Source organism: Dryobates pubescens, chromosome 5 (genome assembly GCF_014839835.1).
Source record: "Dryobates pubescens isolate bDryPub1 chromosome 5, bDryPub1.pri, whole genome shotgun sequence".
NCBI classification, from domain to species: Eukaryota; Metazoa; Chordata; class Aves; order Piciformes; family Picidae; genus Dryobates; species Dryobates pubescens.
Genome location: NC_071616.1, coordinates 10,218,307 through 10,236,759, shown reverse-complemented (window position 1 = coordinate 10,236,759; position 18,453 = coordinate 10,218,307). Strand labels below are relative to the sequence as shown.

Genomic DNA, 18,453 nt, shown 5'->3' with positions numbered 1-18,453 from the left:
AGGCAACTGAGTAGAAACTTCAGTGTGATGCTCCAAGCTGACAAGTGCATAAGCAGAAGAAAGCAGAGGCAGGTGGTTTTCCTCCTGTACTTGCTGAGACAGAGGTGGGACCCTATGGATGGAAGTGGCACATTTGGAGAAGAAACTCCAGAGTACTCTAGGGCTAAGGACATTTATCCAGGGCTGAACACTTTGCTGACTGATTCAAAGGGCTTAATGTCCTTAAACTGCCAAGAAGAAATTTGAGTAGAGTATGGGTAGAGTGAGCAGGTACCCACAGACGCTTGGCACACTACAGAGTTTTTTCATCTGATGGTGAAAAGCAGGGAAACAACAAGTGGCTACAAGCTGGGGCCAGACAACTTCAACCTGGAAGCTGTGCTCACATTTTTAACCTGGAGGGCACTTAACTGCTGGGACATTCTCCCATGGGATATGGCAGGTTGGTCACTGCTTCTACCCAAGGGCAGCTGGACTTGGGTGTAATCCAAGGCTTCGTGCTCAACGTGCAGCGAGACCTAATGACCTACAACTGCAGAAGGTGGTCCAACAGCATCAAAGCATGAATTCTCTTGGACTTTGCATTTTCCAGATCCACAGATGCTATGTGACATTGCTGATGCAAGCCATGTCTGTCCCAAATGTGCTGCACAGCCGAGCATTGGAGCTCAGACGGAGCAGAGGGCAGCTGCTGTGCTGGTGAGATAAAAACCAGGAGCTGTTTCATCAAGGGAAACTGTGCAGTGCATGGGGAACCTCCAGGTGTTGCCATCACCTGCAGCAGTACATGGCAGAAGAAAATAAGCCCATGGACTCACAGCTGCCTCTACTCCACATTAGATACTCAGAAAGTGAATTTGAATTCCCTTTTGTAAAGTGCTTCTATTTAAAGCTTGGCCCTTCCAGGCCACCCTAAAGCTGGTGAAGACAATGACAAAACTCCCTCAGCGTGAAAGACATCAAACACATACAAGACAAGGACAAAGATACGTGTAAGCAAGGTATGACTTAAGTCAGGGTTTATTCCCACTATAATCCTGCTCTGCTGAGAGATTCTGGGTCTCACTGCTGGTGAAGTAGGACCTCTGCAAAGTTCCACATCCTCTGCATGACAGATTGTCTGTGAGACACTAAGGGGGCTAACAGGTGAAAGACAGGAAGAGCTATTTTAAAAAAGAAAGAAGGGGGGGAAGGCAAAACAAGGTACCTCACACCTTCCCCCTTCTCCCACAGGCTTTTCATCGCACCTCCCAGGGACCCAAGAGCACCAAGGCAACGCCAGTGGCAGGCAAGAACAGAGGGAAGGGCGGGGGAAGGTGTGGGAGGAGCCAAAGGGGCAGCCATGCATTACTCCCTTCTCTTGCCTTTCACATTCCCCAAGGTCCCGGCAAAGGAGCAGGGGAGAACAGCAAAGGAGTGCTCAGAACAAAAAAAACCCAGGTCAAGACAAGGAAACACAGTCAAAATAATACAGCCTCCGAGGCTCAAGCGTGGCACAAAAGGAGGATCAGGAGTAAGCTGTCTCTAAAAGGCAGAGATGACACCGAAACAGAGTGTGAGAGAGAATACAGGAGGGCAGTGAGTAAAAGTCAGTCCATCTACAGGAGGAGGAGGAGGAAGGGAAGGGAGGGGAAGGAGGAAAAAGAGGGATATATTTTCCGGATTTAGGGTTTGGAAACTCGATTCTGATTTTGTTTGTTTGTTTGTTTGTTTTCATATCTTTTTTTTGTCCCGAAGGCTCTCACACCTGATATTCCTCGTTCCATCCATTTCGGTTCACCAAGGGCAATGAAGAAATTCTCCTGCCTTTCGTATTCCTCCTCATCTACTATCTTAACCCTTACGGTCTTCCTGTAGGGACAACAAGAGAGACAACGGTGTACAGCGGGTCAGGCGGCGGCGCGGCAGCGGTGCGGCCGGGGCAGCGGTGCGGCCGGAGCAGCGGTGCGGCCGGAGCAGCGGCAGCGCGGGCAGGATCCTGGGGCGCGGCCCCTTCCCCGCTCTTGGACACAGGGCATCCGTCACAGCTGCTCCTTGGGGAGCGGGAGGGTGTTAGCGGGGGAGGGGGGGGGAGGCAAGGAGAGTGGCGAGGGGGTGAGGAGTCGAGGAAAAAGGGAGGAGGAGGAGGACGACCTTGCCAATGGTTAGCGGAAGGCGACTTCTGCAGCACACGTTTTTCAGTGTCACATGGTAATGGAAAGGGCATCGCTGCCTGGAAACCAACAGCGACCACCCTGGGGTACCTACCGCAATTTAGCTGGAAGATCGACTGCTTCTGATACCCTGGCAATTAGTAACAAATCTGCAGGGGCTCTGGGCTGGGAGCCTGAAGACAAGAGAGAGAGGTGGGCACGCACAGATGTGTTCTCCCAGAGGGGTGAGGTGGGTCTCTGTCGCCGGGCTACAGATCTGTCAGCTGCGAAGGAGGCTGATAGCTCTAACGCATATCTTGCTACTTTTTCTCCTGCCTCTTCCCACCCCAATCTGTTCCCTAGTGAAGATGCATCATTTCCTGGAAGTGGACAAATTTATTGGGACCTTTTTGGAGACACAATAGGACTAAAATGTCTCCAAGACTCAAATAAGAATGCCCTAGGCGACGGACCAGGGGTGGTCCCTTCTCTCTGCTTGCCTAGCTCCCTCTAGCACCCCTGCAATGCACACAGCTGCTGTGAGTCCTCTGGGAAACCAACGCAGAGCATCAGCTCCTCCCTGCTCTCATCTCCAGCTCCCATAGCCATCCCACAGCAACCAGCAGAGCCTTTGCTGAACGTTTCTCGGAAGTTACAGGAGTTACTTCTCTGCCAGGTCTCAATCCCTGTCTTTTTCTTACACTGTTCTAACCACAGGACAGAGACTGGGTGATGATGTCCTGAGATGCTGGATGTGTTTCTGGCCAGCATCTTCCCACTGTCACTACAAAATTTTCTTGGACCCTGCGATGTGTGTGGCAAAAGGTCCCTCTCAAGCCACCACAGAAATATGGACAAGCAGGACTGCTCTCCACTCTTCTCTCACTGCCATTGTGCCTCTCCCTGGCCCCAGCACCACTCCCCAGGCCACCCCACGGGTACCATGTGACACATTGTGTGCTCACAGCGGTGTTTAGGGCAGAGCGGTTGGAGACAGAGAGCCATCAGAGAAACAGGAGGAGAAAAGGAGGAAGGAGATGGGAGAGAAGAGGAAAGAAGAACATTAATGTTAGTCTGCAGGGTCAGTACTACACCTTTCTGTAAACTCATATCCACCATACGGGGACTCATCAGCTCAATGAAGAAACTCTTGGTTTTTTCATACTCCTCATCATCAATTACCTTGATGTGAACTGTTTTGCTGTGGATGGAAAAATAATAAGGGTCATAAAGGGCAGAAAGGAACAAAGAAGCAGAAGTGGAGGGAGGAAGGGAGGGAGGAGTTGAATGGGTACATTAGAGAGTCAAAGTTTTCTCACCCACTGAACAAGCTTAACATTGGCCCTCGAGAAATGCTAAAGGCCCACTTGTGCAAGTGACAATGGCCAAGTCTGTGTTTTACCCAATAGCTCTGCAAACCAGTGAGGAGCTCAGGAGCCACCAGCGTGATAGCTCATGGCTCAGCCTGTGGGCAACCAGGTCTGAAAGCCATCAGAGAAGGAGGCTTCCCTCATCCTGCCATGCACTGCACACACACAAATGCTGCTGCACAAGCACACACACGTGTCCCACAGGCACCGGTGCTGCAACACCCACCACCAGACTCTGCCACCTGCAGCCCCAATAGAATTCATGTGAGAGGGAACTTGAAGTGATTCAAAGTCATCAGCTGCCAAAGGGACAGCTTCAGCAGCCTACTGAGAGAGGTGTTGGCTGCTGGAACAGCCAGGTGGCACATGGAATCATAGAATCAATAAGGTTGGAAAAAACCTCAGAGATCATCAAATCCAACCTATCACCCAACACCTCATGACTAACTAAACCATGGCACCAAGTGCCACGTCCAATCCCCTCTTGAACACCTCCAGGGATGGTGACTCCACCACCTCCCTGAGCAGCACATTCCAATGGCTAACAACTCTTTCTGTGAAGAACTTTCTCCTCACCTCCAGCCTAAACTTCCCCTGGTGCAGCTTGAGACTGTGTCCTCTTGTTCTGGTGCTGCTTGCCTCGCAGCAGAGATCAACCCCGTCCTGGCTACAACCTCCCTTCAGGTAGTTGTAGACAGTAATAAGGTCTCCCCTGAGCCTCCTCCTCTCCAGGCTAAGCAACCCCAGCTCCCTCAGCCTCTCCTCGTAAGGCTTGTGCTCGAGATCTCTCACCACCCTTGTTGCCCTTAATCCTACATTTCTCCTTAGGGAAATTTCTTGCAAGTTCTTGGAGCATTTTCATAGAATTGAGCAGGTTGGAAAAGACCTTTAAGATCATCAACTCCAATCATTAAACTGGCACTGCCAAGCCCACCACCAAGCCCAAACCATGTGCCGTGACACCACATCTCCAGGCCTGGGCTAGTGCTTGACCACCCTTCCAGTGAGGATTTTTTTCCTAATATCCCATCTAGCTTGAGGCCTTATCCTATCACTTGTTACCTCCTTTCCAGTAGTTGTAGAGAGTGAAATGGTATCCCCTGAGCCTCCTTTTGCCCAGGCTGAATAAACTCAGTTCCCTCAGCTGCTCCTCATAAGACTTGCTCTCCAGACCCCTCATCAGCTTTGCTGCTCTTCTGTGATCATACTCACAGGATCACAATATCACAGTATAACTAAGGTTGGAAGAGACCTCGAGGATCATCGAGTCCAACCTGTCACCACAGACCTCATGACTAGACCATGGCACCAAGTGCCACGTCCAATCCCCTCTTGAACACCTCCAGGGATGGTGACTCCACCACCTCCCTGGGCAGCACATTCCAATGATGAATGACTCTCTCGGTGAAGAACTTTCTCCTCACCTCGAGTCTAAACCTCCCCTGGTGCAGCTTGAGACCGTGTCCCCTTGTTCTACTCCAGCAACTCACTGTCTTTCTTGTAGTGAGAAGCCCCAAACTGAGCACAGTATTTGAGGTGCAGCCTCACCAGTGCTGAGTACAGTGGGACTCCCCCAGTCCTGCTGGCCACATGATACAGGCCAGGATGCTGTTGGCCTTCTTGGACATCTGGACACACTGCTGGCTCATGACATTGACTAATATTCCCAGCTTATTTTCTGGCAGACAGAACAAGAAAGAAAGTAAAAGAAACAGAAGGAAAAGAAGAGCTCCCTGTGCCATGGCTTCTTTCACAGCAAATACGTGCCTTATGTCACTGTCCCTTGGCTTTCATATGCAAACAGAAAAAATGAGTTGAAGGCTCAGCCAGCCCCCTGCCTCCTTCCAGCCAGGGCTGCACTGACATGGGCTGAAAATTACTTCTGCACTCCCCTTGCTTTCCTGATAGCTGCAGGGCTTCATGCAGCCTCATCTCTTGCTCATGAGAGAAGACATTGGTGCTCTTATCCCAGGCTGATCTCATGCGCTCTTAAATGCACCACTGTCTGTACATGCACTGATTACAGGTTCATACAAACACAACTGCTCTAAACAGGCACACACTTGGGCTTCCAGTTGGCCCAAACCCCAAGCTGGGATTGTGTTTTGTAAGCAAAATGTCAGTTCCACACAAAAAGCCTTTACCTTACCCCAAACCAATTGACTCAAGAGCCACCAGGCCAGCTGCTGGTGAATAACCATCTGCTCTCCACAGCTCTGCACCCACACGTGGCCCTGAAGTTAGGACCTCCCCTTGCTCCCTGCCCATCTTTAACCTTCAGACCAGCCCCTGCTACACCTTGTGCACAAGACTTGACTAGGGATAGAAGGGAGAAGAAAAGCAGAACCAGCAACCTCGGAGTCCAGAAAAACAGCCCCAAGCTCCAAATCAGTATGCCACTCAGCCAGCAGCCCTTGGCATTAAACATGCCCAGGATCTTTGATCCCACACCACTTCGGAGAAGGAGCAGTTCAGCCCCATCTCCTGGGCATGCTTCCACTGCCAGCAGCTCCCTGAAAACCACCCCTTCACAACTGAGACTAGGACAGTTGATTAATTATCCTTGCTGCAGCTTGCATTCCTACTGGAATCATTAATGACCACAAAATTATCCACTTATTCCACCATTTGACCCTCAAGTCACAATTGCTCCTGCACTCTGATGACAGAAGTCCTGTTCCCTGTGCTGGCTCTTGTGTTGGTCTTGGTTCCAAATCCTGCCATTCAAACAATGGCATATGGGATAGAGGGAAGAGTTTCTACAATCTTTGCTATATCCATCAGTGTTGGGACATGCAAGAAAGAAACCAGCTCAAATGCTTCATTCTAAGATAAATCAGCTTTATCTTTGCCAGTGCTTGCTCTACCCACATGCTGCACTAATGCCAGCAAGCTTCCTTTCCCTTCTCTAGACCTTTCCAATCTCCGCTAATCCAGCCTGAAGGATGTAGGATTTTAAATGATACATCTCTGGTGTAAATGCTGGTGCTCTGCTAAGGCTTCCTCATGATGATCTTTTTGCATTTTGATTGGAGAGGCTGACTGAATTTGGCTTTTGAACCAGATGTCACCTGGGCCCCTGACACTTTGCAAAGCTTGTTAAATTTGCCGAGTTAAACTGAGAGCTGATTCATAGCTCTGATCTTTTCTGTGCTCATACACTACCAAACAGAGGGTGGGATTCCCAGAAGCAGCCAGTGCTTCCTGAACACAGGTTGCTTTTGAAAATCCTGTTCATAATTACCATTTTTTATGGCTTTTCCATTCCAGGAGGTCCAAATTACTCAATATTATCATAGAATTGTCAGGGTTGGATGGGACCTCAAGGATCATCCAGTTCCAACCCCCCGGCCATGGGCAGGGACACCTCACTCTAGATCAGGTTGCTCAGACCCCCATCCAGCCTGGCCTTAAAAGCCACCAGGGATGAGGATTCTACCACCTCCCTGGGCAACCTGTGCCAGTGTCTCATTGCTCTTATGGTGAAGAATTTCTTCCTAACATCAATCTGAATCTACCCACTTTTAGTTTTGCTCCATTCTCCCTAGTCCTGTCACGACCTCACATCTTATAGAATTCCCTCCCCAGCTTTCTTGTAGGCCCCCTTAAGATAGTGGAAGGCCACAATAAGGTCTCTTCAGTATTGTTTGTCTGCAAAAATTGGGAAAAAAACCCCCACAGATTCTGTTTCCTGGGGACCAACCTAGGTATCATAACAAAGCTGCTCTGTGGTTTTATGAAATGAATATTATCACAGAATCACCAAGGTTGGAAGAGACCTCAAAGATCATCGCATCCAACCTGTCACCACAGACCTCATGACTAGACCATGGCACCAAGTGCCACGTCCAGTCCCCTCCTGAACACCTCCAGGGATGGAATGCATGCACAGGGATGGATTCATGCACATCATTTGAGTTTACTTTCATACAAGCAGCTCTTTCTCTTTTCCCTCTCCTCTCCATGATTGACTACATCATGGATGTGGCAATTGGGGCCATGGTTTAGTAGTCATGAGGTCTTGGGTGACAGAACAGAACAAACCAGGTTGGAAGAGACCTTCAAGATCATCGTGTCTAACCTATCATCCAACACCGCCTAATCAACTAAACCATGGCACCAAGCACCCCATCAAGTCTCCTCCTAAACACCCCCAGTGATGGTGACTCCACCACCGCCCCGGGCAGCCCATTCCAATGGGCAATCACTCTCTCTGTGTAGAACTTCCTCCTAACCTCCAGCCTAAACCTCCCCTGGCACAGCTTGAGACTGTGTCCTCTTGTTCTGGTGCTGGTTGCCTGGGAGAAGAGACTAGCCCCCACATGTCTACAACCTCCCTTAAGGTAGTTGTGGACAGCAGTAAGGTCTCCCCTGAGTCTCCTCTTCTCCAGGCTAAGCAACCCCAGCTCCCTCAGCCTCTCCTCACAGGGCTTGTGTTCCAAACCCCTCACCAACTTCGTTGCCCTTCCCTGGACACGTTCCAGCAAGTCAACATCCTTCCTAAACTGAGGGGCCCAGAACAAGTTGGACATGATGATCTTTGAGGTCTTTTCCAACCTGATTGATTCTATCATTGTTAAGTAGAGAGAGCTTCACATGACCTACTAAGTAGATCCACAGCAGTGAGGTTTCCTTCCTTTTTTTAATGTTATAAAAAAAACCCCAAACCCTAAAAAAGTAAAGAAAGAGAAAGAAAATGTGGTGGGATCCATAGAAGGCCCCATGGTAAAAGGTTGGCTTTGAGAAAACAAGTACCCTTGAGTGAGGAAAACGAGAGAGCAAACCTTCCATTCTCTTAGAGCAGCTCGCCTCTGCTGCAAACTGGACCACTACCCTGCAGAGGTGGCTTTTCTAAGACTGGTATCTGAATTTAGTGACTATTCCAGTAAATTCCTGATTTCCCTCTTCTTTACAAGCCATAGGGGAAAAAAAGGTCTTTTACCTGGCTCTTAAACACCATGTGAGGGGCAGAACTTCCCCAGACCAAAGCTGCGGAGATACTGCATGGACACAGGCAGGTCATCGCAGCACTGACCCAGTCTGACTCAATCCCAGAAGAGAAGATGCCTGACCTCCCCAGCTTTGCTGAGAGGCACTGAGTGCCCAGCAGGTCCACCACACACGACAGCTTTGGGGACCTAGCACAGGAGCCCAGAGGTGTGGGCTGTGCAGCAGGGAGAGCCTGGCACCTCCCAGAGTTGGGTGGTGTGGCATGGAGGGCTCCAGCCAAACCACAGCCATTGCAAGCTCTTGCTCCACAGCCAGCACATTGTCAGACTTCCCTGTGTAAGGAGGAAAGGAGCAGGGTGGAAATTTGCAGGGACTGTGCAGTGACATGAGGAGGTGGGGGAGGCTTCACAGACCCAGTGCCACAGAATGGGGAGCAGTTAACTTTTCACTAGGATCTGGTGGAAGAGGAAAGAGCAGTACCCCCGCTCCTAGGACAGGCTGCAAGGATGGGGATGTGGAGCTGGGTTTGCTCCCTTGAGGGGAAGTGTCCTTCTCTCAGATAGCTAAGAGAGCACCAGGCTGCTCTGGTGACAGTCACTGGGAAAAGGTCAGTGCTGACTGAAGGCGGTCGCAGGGGCCCATCAGGCCACCCCTTCCAGCCCATCATGGCTGGTGGGGGCTGCCCTTCCCTGGGCTTTGCAGCTTCCCTAGGCACTGAGAACATCTCGCTCCTCTCCAGGGCTATGAAAGCAACTGTAACTACAGCTGTGTCCTGAACTGTCATAAATTATCTGGAGGCCAAAACACTGATTGCTCCTGCACAACCTCACATCTCACCTGCAGCCACACTGAAAGCTACCTCCTCAGAAGGCACAGAGAGTGGAGGAGATGGATGGGGAGAAGGGCTGGAGCATAACACCGCCCCAGGAAGACATCACTTTAATGCGAGAGATGTGACAGGAGGACACTGAGAGGCAGAGAGTGTGCAGGAGCAGGAGGCTTGGGAACATTTTGCTGAAAGAACATCCTGACAGCTTCTTGAAATTAATGGAGGCAGAGGCAGTCACGAGAGGGGCTGGCAGTGCAGCAGCCCTGATGAGCACAGTCACTGTGATGGGAAGCAAGGAACCACAACCCCACCTTGCTCCGCCAAGCAGCTTTTATTTCCCAGCCTCTGGTTCTTCTGCATGGGGGAAGGAGGACACTTTCTACACCTGGATGTAGCCAATGTGTACCTCAGACAGCAAAAAAGCAGAGAACAACAGAGACCATCCAAAAGCCTCTCCTGGCAGTGAGGAAACACTTTGCAAACCGCAAAGCCCCCCTACCGGGACTGAGCCATGGCACAGCTCAATCTCAACACCTGCATGGCTACATTGGTGGGAAGAGCTCTTTAATTCAGGCCTGGTGGTGTTTTCAGCAATGCTTTTGGTTTGGGCTGTGCCAATGAAGGGCAAGCTGAGAGACAGAGTTCCCAGGAAACACCAGGCCTTACACAAGTCAGAACAGCTGCTTGCTTGCTCCTTTTTCTCTGGTATTATTGCAAGCTGCCACCAACAGCCCCTCAGGTGATGGTGGTCTGGAGTCTCCTTTCAACATGCACCTTGAAACCATCACTGGTTTTAAAAGTCAGGGATGGGAAAGCTCCTCTAGGGAGGAACATTGAGCATGAGATTTCCCTGAGTAAGCAACAGAAGATGAAAAGAATAGACATTGATCTTCTCTTAAAGGACTTTGTACACATGATGTTGCTAAATTCCTCATCTGGGAAGTACAGAGGATAATTCATAAAATCATTTTATTTGACAACATGTCCACTTCCAGCATGTAAGACAACAACTGGATGGTTATTTGATTAATGTGCTAGAAAATACTGAGTATCTCTCTGTGTGGAGACTCTCATTTGCAGGAATTATTACTGAGGAGGTTAAGAGGATGTGTCTGCATGACTTTGGATTGTGAAATAAGGCTCCACTCTAAAAACAGCATAAGTCAGGAGATGTCACATAGTGTACACCATTGAAACAGGCAGGGCTGTGCAAGGGCAGGATTTACAGTCCCTGGTGGGATGCTGTTAGCCAGGATGGAAAGCAGCCAAAACAACAAGGTAAACATCCTGGAGACAGTGAAAACTATCAGGAGATCTTTAGTAACTCATTAATGTGAATCATTACTGTATACACCTTGGGTCAAGACACAGAGTTCTTGATAGATGCAGATTCTCCTCTATTTGCTGTGTGTGCAGAGTTCTGCAGCATGAAGTTCAAAGCACACAGTGCTAGTCTGACTTTGCCCCAGAGCTCTGCACTGGGCTGGGGTTTCCACATGAAACTACAGATAGGGCCTATTTGCTCTGCCAGAAGGTCTCATTGAGAAGCTGAGCTGCAGAAATGTTGACTAGGTAAGATGTCAACATTTGAGGCAAAGCAGAGGGGATGAAATCAGACTGTTGATAGTGCAGAGCTGCCTTTACCCAGCTCACTGTGAGATGGGTGTTTAACAGAGCAACGTGACGGTGCTGGCAGGCAGGGTGAAGAAGCCAGCAAAAGAAGCCCTGATATGATGCACATGGTCACATGCTGTTGTGCCTCAAGTAACCCAGAGTGGGACAAGCTGAGCCATTTCAAAGCAAAGGATTATGCTATCACATAGCACAGACAAAGGCAGGAGGTGTTTGATGGGGAGAATCATTAGATTCCCAAAGCAGGTTCAGTAAACTCACCAATGAGATTCTGAGTGATATTAATCTCAGCAGGAACTCCTGGTAATTTAGGAGCCTATGACCAAGACAGACAGGATGCACACTGGGCTTAAACTCATGCCCATGAAAGATTTTTTGGCTTCCCTGGGGATTATGATGCATGGGAGCAGGCTCTGAAGCATCTAGCTGCAGCCACTGGTGATGGTCATGGTTTGTTCTACCAGCCAGGTGAGACTTGAAGGTGTCTTTAAGGCTAGAGCAGACTTTGGTACCAGTTACCTAAGCAGACACCAACAGGATAGACAAACTGTCAAGATAAGAGTTTCAAGAAGACCATTGAAATATGAATTACATATATACATATATTATATAGAGTCCAAGAGCATGAGATTTAACACATCTAAGTGCTGGGTTCTACACATTGGCCATGACGACCTCATGCAGTGCTACAGGCTGGGGTCAGAATGGCTGGAGAGTGGCCAGGCAGAAAGGGACCTGGGGGTACTGGTTGATAGTAGGGTGAACATGAGCCAGCAGTGTGCCCAGGTGGCCAATGGTATCCTGGCCTGTATCAGGAACACTGTGGCCAGCAGGAGCAGGGAGGTCATTCTGCCCCTATACTCAGCACTGGTTAGGCCAAACCTTGAGTCCTGTGTCCAGTTCTGGGCCCCACAGTTTGGGAAAGATGTTGCTGGAATGTATCCAGAGGAGGGCAACAAAGCTGGGGAGGGGTTTGGAGCACAAGCCCTATGAGGAGAGGCTGAGGGAGCTGGGGTTGCTTAGCCTGGAGAAGAGGAGGCTCAGGGGAGACCTTATTGCTGTTTACAACTACCTGAAGGGAGGTTGCAGCCAGGTGGGGCTGGGTCTCTTCTCCCAGGCAACCAGCACCAGAACAAGAGGACATAGTCTCAAGCTGCACCAGGGGAGGTTTAGGCTGGATGTTAGGAGGAAGTTCTACACAGAGAGAGTGATTGGCCATTGGAATGGGCTGCCCAGGGAGGTGGTGGAGTCACCATCACTGGAGGTGTTTAGGAAGAGACTGGATGGGGTGCTTGGTGCCATGGTTTAGTGGATTAGGTAGTGTTGGATGATAGGTTGGACTTGATGATCTCAAAGGTCTCTTCCAACCCGGTTAATTCTATTCTATTCTGGTGCTAGTACAGAAGCTGTAGACAAATCATTGCGGGCCAGTTTCCAGGAACTGCCTGTATCACTCATGATGTGAGGACCTTGGAAGAGTAGCCATGCAAGAGGCATCACACTTTGTACAGCAAGCACACAGGGAACAGCCTGAACAGCTTAACTCACTACTGTAAAGTATTATAGACAGAAGGTCCACCCAGAATCTGGATTTTTTTCTCTTGTGTCTTCAAGTTGGCCTGTGGGATAACCAGATAATAACTAGTTATGATATTAACATTAAAATAGGGTCCTCTGACCTGTGTATTTTTCCAGACAAGCATGAAGTCATCCAAGCAAGTCACTTGATACTTCTGTGCTTCAGTTTCTATATCCATGCAATGTCTGTGATCCTCATTTCTCACAGGGACTTGATAGGTGACAGTCCCTACTTGCTTTGAACTTCTGGTGTGGAAGCTGTTACAGTGATGCAGCCACAAAGAGGGTGAGGAAAGAGCACAAAGACAGCTTGAAGTGGTGGTGGAAACATCACTTATTCATGTGAGTATCAACTTATTCTGCTTCATCTGCTTTGGTTCCTGTTTGAAGGGAGCTGTGCATTTCTCCAGGGCATCTCCTCTTCCTTGCTTAAGTTCCTTTACGCCCTTAGAGAACCAAAAGACATCAGAGGGCTGGAAGCAGCTATAAGCACCTATCTATCACCCTGTCTCTTGACAGTCAGCCCCACCAAGATGCTCCTGACAGGGAGGTGTTTGCCCAAGTAGTTTTTGGAAGCTTCATAGTAGAGATGGTTTTGTGAGCATCTTTCCTCATATTCCAGCTCTTTACCCCTAAGAAAGTCCTTTGCAATGTCTACCCAGCCGGACAAGATATCACTTGTTTGGGAGAGGAGCAGGGAAGAGACCTTTGGCACTGCCTCCTGGATCACAATGGAAGGATGAAGGGCTCCTTGTACCCTTCCTATCACACTCCACACAGGTGCTAAGACAACCTAGAGCCTTTCCACTAGCCCCTATCCCTGCCACTCATGAAGCACACGGGGGACCTCTGCTCCATTCCTGTGAGGGCCAGAAACATTCACCTCTGCTACAGCACATCACCAGGAGGGGGAAAAAAGTCCACTGAGGCAGACACCATGCAAGAAGTGGCTGTACCTAGAATAGAATAGAATAGACCAGGTTGGAAAAGACCTTCAAGATCATCAAGTCCAACCTATCACCCAACACCATCTGATCAACTAAACCATAGAATACATAGAATAAACCAGGTTGGAAGAGACCTTCAAGATCATCGCATCCAACCCATCAACCAATCCAACACCGCCCAAGCAACTAACCCACGGCACCAAGCACCCTGTCAAGTCTTCTCCTAAAAACTTCCAGTGATGGCGACTCCACCACCTCCCCAGGCAGCCCATTCCAATGTGCAATCACTCTTTCTGTATAGAACTTTTTTCTAACATCCAGCCTGAACCTCCCCTGGCGCAGCCTGAGACTGTGTCCTCTTGTTCTGGTACTGCTTGCCTGGGAGAAGAGACCAACATCCGTCTGTCTACAACCTCCCTTCAGGTAGTTGTAGAGAGTAATAAGGTCACCCCTGAGTCTCCTCTTCTCCAGGCTAAGCAACCCCAGCTCCCTCAGCCTCTCCTCGTAGGGCTTATGTTCCAAACCCCTCACCAACTTTAAACCATGGCACCAAGCAGTCTCCTCCTCAGCACCTCCAGTGATGGTGACTCCACCACCTCCCTGGACAGCCCATTTCAATGGCCAATCTCTCTTTCTATGATGAACTTCTTCCTAACATCCAGCCTAAACCTCCCCTGGTGCAGCTTGAGACTGTGTCCTCTTGCTCTGGTGCTGAGATGGAGGCAAGGACCCCAGTTCACAATGCCATGTGCCCCTCCATGCCTACCTCCCAGGGACAGAGTGGGACTCTGCTCAGGACCACCAGGAGCTCAGTGGCTCTGACTGGCTGGCCGCTGGTCCTGCAGTGTGTTCACGTCACACCAAGGCTTTGTAAAGGAGGGAATACTGACAGAGAAAGGCATTCTCCCTTTGAGTATTCCCCAGGTAATCTTGGCTAATTGGTAAGTTGGCTCATGTTTCAACACAAGCTGTTGGAAAGGCTTTTTAGCAGCTGACAGGTGATAACTAAAGGGACACTGCCACCATTGAAGTCATATTTTTGAAAGTCTTTACATGCATTAGAAAAGCTCAGAGTGTTAGCAGAAAAAGACTTACAGAGAGAGCTGACAAAAAAACCATACAAATTAAACAAAATAAGCATTTCTGACTGTTAGCCTTCCTCCACTCCGGATGGCAAAACTAAACAGGTCATTTGGCCATCATGGTCATCTTCACCTCATCAATTTGTGCTTGCCTCCACCCCAGGAGCCCAACCCTCGCTTTCCACTGCCACCTGAGCCTGCAAAGAGCACAAGCCCTATGAGGAGAGGCTGAGGGAGCTGGGATGGTTTAGCCTGCAGAAGAGGAGGCTCAGGGGAGACCTTAGTGCTCTCTACAACTACGTGAAGGGAGGTTGTAGCCAGGAGGGGGTTGGTCTCTCCTCCCAGGCAACCAGAACAAGAGGACACAGTCTCAAGCTGTGCCAGGGGAAGTTTAGGCTTGAGGTGAGGAGAAAGTTCTTCACAGAGAGAGTTGTTGGCCATTGGAATGTGCTGCCCAGGGAGGTGGTGGAGTCACCATCCCTGGAGATGTTAAAAAAGGGTTTGGATGTGGCACTTGGTGCCATGGTTCAGTAGTCATAAGGTGTTGGGTGACAGGTTGGACTTGATGATCTTTGAGGTCTTTTCCAACCTTATTGATTCTATGATTCTATGAAAGAGATGCAAGATGCTGACAGCTTCATTTGCTGGCGCTTTCACATCTACCTTGTACTGACACAAGTAACTGTACCAACAATGAGAAACCAGAGCTGCTAGGCAGCAGGCAGGTGAGTCCATTAAGTATCATCAAGCCTTGCAAAAAACATTCTGAAGTAGCTGTTATGTTATTCAGAGCAACTCAAGACATGTGTCAGCCATGGGAATCAGCACCAGAGCTAGTAAACAGCAAATCATAGAACCATGGAATCAATAAGGCTGGAAAAGACCTCAAAGATCATCAAGTCCAACCTGTCACCCAACACCTCATGACTACTAGACCATGGCACCAAGTACCATGTCCAATCCCCTCTTGAACACCTCCAGGGATGGTGGCTCCACCACCTCCCTGGGCAGCACATTCCAATGGCTAACAACTCTCTCTGTCAAGAAATGTCTCCTCACCTCAAACCTAAACTTCCCCTGGTGCAGCTTGAGACTGTGTCCTCTTGTTCTGGTGCTGATTACCTGGGAGAAGAGACCAACCCCAAATGTCTCTCACACAACTTTAAAGACCTGAAGAGCTGGGAAAGTATAGTAGGGAAGCACTGAAAGATGCTCCAGGAGCTTCCCCAATGCAGTCAAGCTCTGCCATACAAGCAGGTTTACAAAGCACTCTACATTTCACTTTGTTCAAACATGATAAAGTGCTCCAATATGCAGGGCTCTTCAAGGACTGATGCCACAATTTGGTTGTAATCATTCCTGCAGAGAGGAAACCCACTGTTTGTTAGACCTCCTTTCTCTCAGCTGAGTCCATACTGCTGATCAGCTGAGCTGATACTTAAATTGGGTTTAGTGAGCAGAGTAGCCCTGCTCCACAGGCTTTTTTCTTTATTCAGTTTAATAAAGATCTTTTTTTTCCTTTCACAGTATCACCAAGGTTGGAAGAGACCTCAAAGATCATTGAGTCCAACCTGTCACCACAGACCTCATGACTAAACCATGGCACCAAGTGCCACGTTCAGTCTCCTCTTGAACACCTCCAGGGACGGTGACTCCACCACCTCCCTGGGCAGCCCGTTCCAATGGTGAATGACTCTCTCGGTGAAGAACTTTCTCCTTACCTCAAGCCTAAACTTCCCCTGGCTTGAGACTGTGTCCTCTTGTTCTGGTGCTGGTTGCCTGGGAGAAGAGACCAACCCCCACCTGGCTACAATCTCCTTTGAGGTAGTTGTAGACAGCAATGAGGTCTCCCCTGAGCCTCTTCTCCAGGCTAAGCAATCCTAGCTCCCTCAGCCTCTCCTCATAGGGCTTGTGCTCGAGGCTTCTCCCCAGGCTCGTTGCCCTTCTCTGGACACGTTCAAGCGTCTCAATGTCCTTCTTAAACTGAGGGGCCCAGAACTGGACACGGTATCTCCTTTTAAACATCCTTAGGTTCAGCTATAGGCTTTAAAATCCTCTTAAAAAGGAAGAAATCTAAGCTGAACTGTGCATCATCTTCCAGACTGGTGGCTCCAAATACCAAAGCTGTGTGTACAGACACAAGCAGACCCTTGCCTGGCCTGCTGCAGGTCGGCTTTTTCTTGCTGACCCTATGAGACTTGCTGCTTCAGGGCCAGAAGAGTGCAGACAAATTCTCAACAGCATGTGGAGCTATTTGTTGAGGTCTGAACAACAAGCACTTGTCTTATACAAGCAGTAATTCAGCTTGGCAGCCCACGAAAACAGACAGTTCTGGTGAGTGTCAGCCTGGTGTAGGTGCAGAGCAATGCCAAGGCCCACAACAGGGACATTTCTCTCCACCTTGGGCAGGGTTCCTTTTTCTCTCAGAAAAGGATTTGAAAAGGAGGAGGACTGCAGCCACAACCCCACTGTGGGCACACAGTACCAAATTTAAGAGAAAGGTAGAGGCTGGAGAAAGAAGGAAGAGAATGTGTTCCTTACTGAAGGTCTTTGAATTTTCCAGCTTAGTCTAACACGCTGCAGTGAAAGCCTGTGATGACAAAAATCATTTGGCTATCAATATCCCTGATGAAGTGCTGGAGATGTTTTCCTTTGTTCTAAAGAAAGGCTCCAAAACGTGGCAGGGTGAAGGAGTGGGAGTGCCCTGGACAGGATAGGGTATGCTGGCATACCTCAAAGCCCCTTGAGATGCCCTGAGCAAATGTGTAACTGGCATTCAGCTGGCAGTGACCCACACCATCCCACCACAGCACTCCTGAATCCCACCTGCAAGGTACTGTCACTGGCTGGCGTTCGCAGCCCAGTGCCTCAAGCTGTTGCCCCTTGTTTTAGACTTCTCACTGAAGGCATGGAGATTTGGAAGCTATATTTAGATGTCTTCTCTATTCTTCAGCAACAGGGTTGCCATGGAGATACTGGCAAGGACGAGAAGGTGGGGATGGAGGGGGAGCGAAAGTTGAGGAATGAGAAGTGCCAGATTCAAAACAACTCTCACCAGCCTGGGAAGGCTTTAAATGCCTCTCAGGAGCCTTGTTGGCTGAAACGAGCCCCCAGAACTGCCTGATGGCGTGGCCCTGTCATGCATCACTCAACGCTTTGTCATGGCAGGCTTGAAGAGACCCAAGTGGCTGACCTTTGGGAGAAGGTGATTTCAGCAACCTGAGCTTGCTATCCCAGGGCACCTGCTGAGCACTGATCCCTGCCTCAGCTCATCCCTCCTGGGAGTTCAATAGCCACCTGCACTGTCAGGTCATTCATCTCCAGACATCCAGAGGATAACCATTCATGTCTTCCTCTCCCAAGCTGGGGGCAGGAGTTGATCTGTTAGAGGGTAGGAGAGCCCTGCAGAGGGACCTTGACAGGCTGGACAGATGGGCAGAGCCCAAGGGCATGATACTGAACACAGCCAAGTGCCAGGTTCTACACATTGGCCATGACGACCCCATGCAGTGCTACAGGCTAGGGGTAGAGTGGCTGGAGAGTGGCCAGGCAGAAAGGGACCTGGGGGTACTGGATGATGGTAGGCTGAACATGAGCTCGCAGTGTGCCCAGGTGGCCAAGAAGGCCAATGGCATCCTGGCCTGTGTCAGGACCAGTGTGGCCAGCAGGAGCAGGGAGGTCATTCTGGCCCTGTACACTGCACTGGTTAGGCCACACCTTGAGTCCTGTGTCCAGTTCTGGGCCCCTCAGTTTAGGAAAGATGTTGAGTTGCTGGAACGTGTCCAGAGAAGGGCAACAAAGCTGGGGAGGGGTTTGGAGCATAAGCCCTATGAGGAGAGGCTGAGGGAGCTGGGGTTGCTTAGCCTGGAGAAGAGGAGGCTCAGAGACCTTCTTGCTCTCTACAACTACCTGAAGGGAGGTTGTAGCCAGGAG

The 18,453-nt window shown here is 49.7% G+C and overlaps 1 protein-coding gene across 2 annotated transcripts in view; it reads right to left on the bottom strand.

The window, feature by feature from the left end:
* The window catches only part of SLC8A3 (solute carrier family 8 member A3), a 137,131-nt gene that overhangs the window by 25,337 nt on the left and 93,341 nt on the right, over positions 1-18,453 (bottom strand). For both annotated transcript variants that reach the window (XM_054161575.1, XM_054161576.1), the window contains exon 3: positions 1,748-1,851. In XM_054161575.1, coding sequence (XP_054017550.1) covers positions 1,748-1,851 — 104 coding nt within the window. The remainder of the gene's footprint in view (positions 1-1,747; positions 1,852-18,453) is intronic.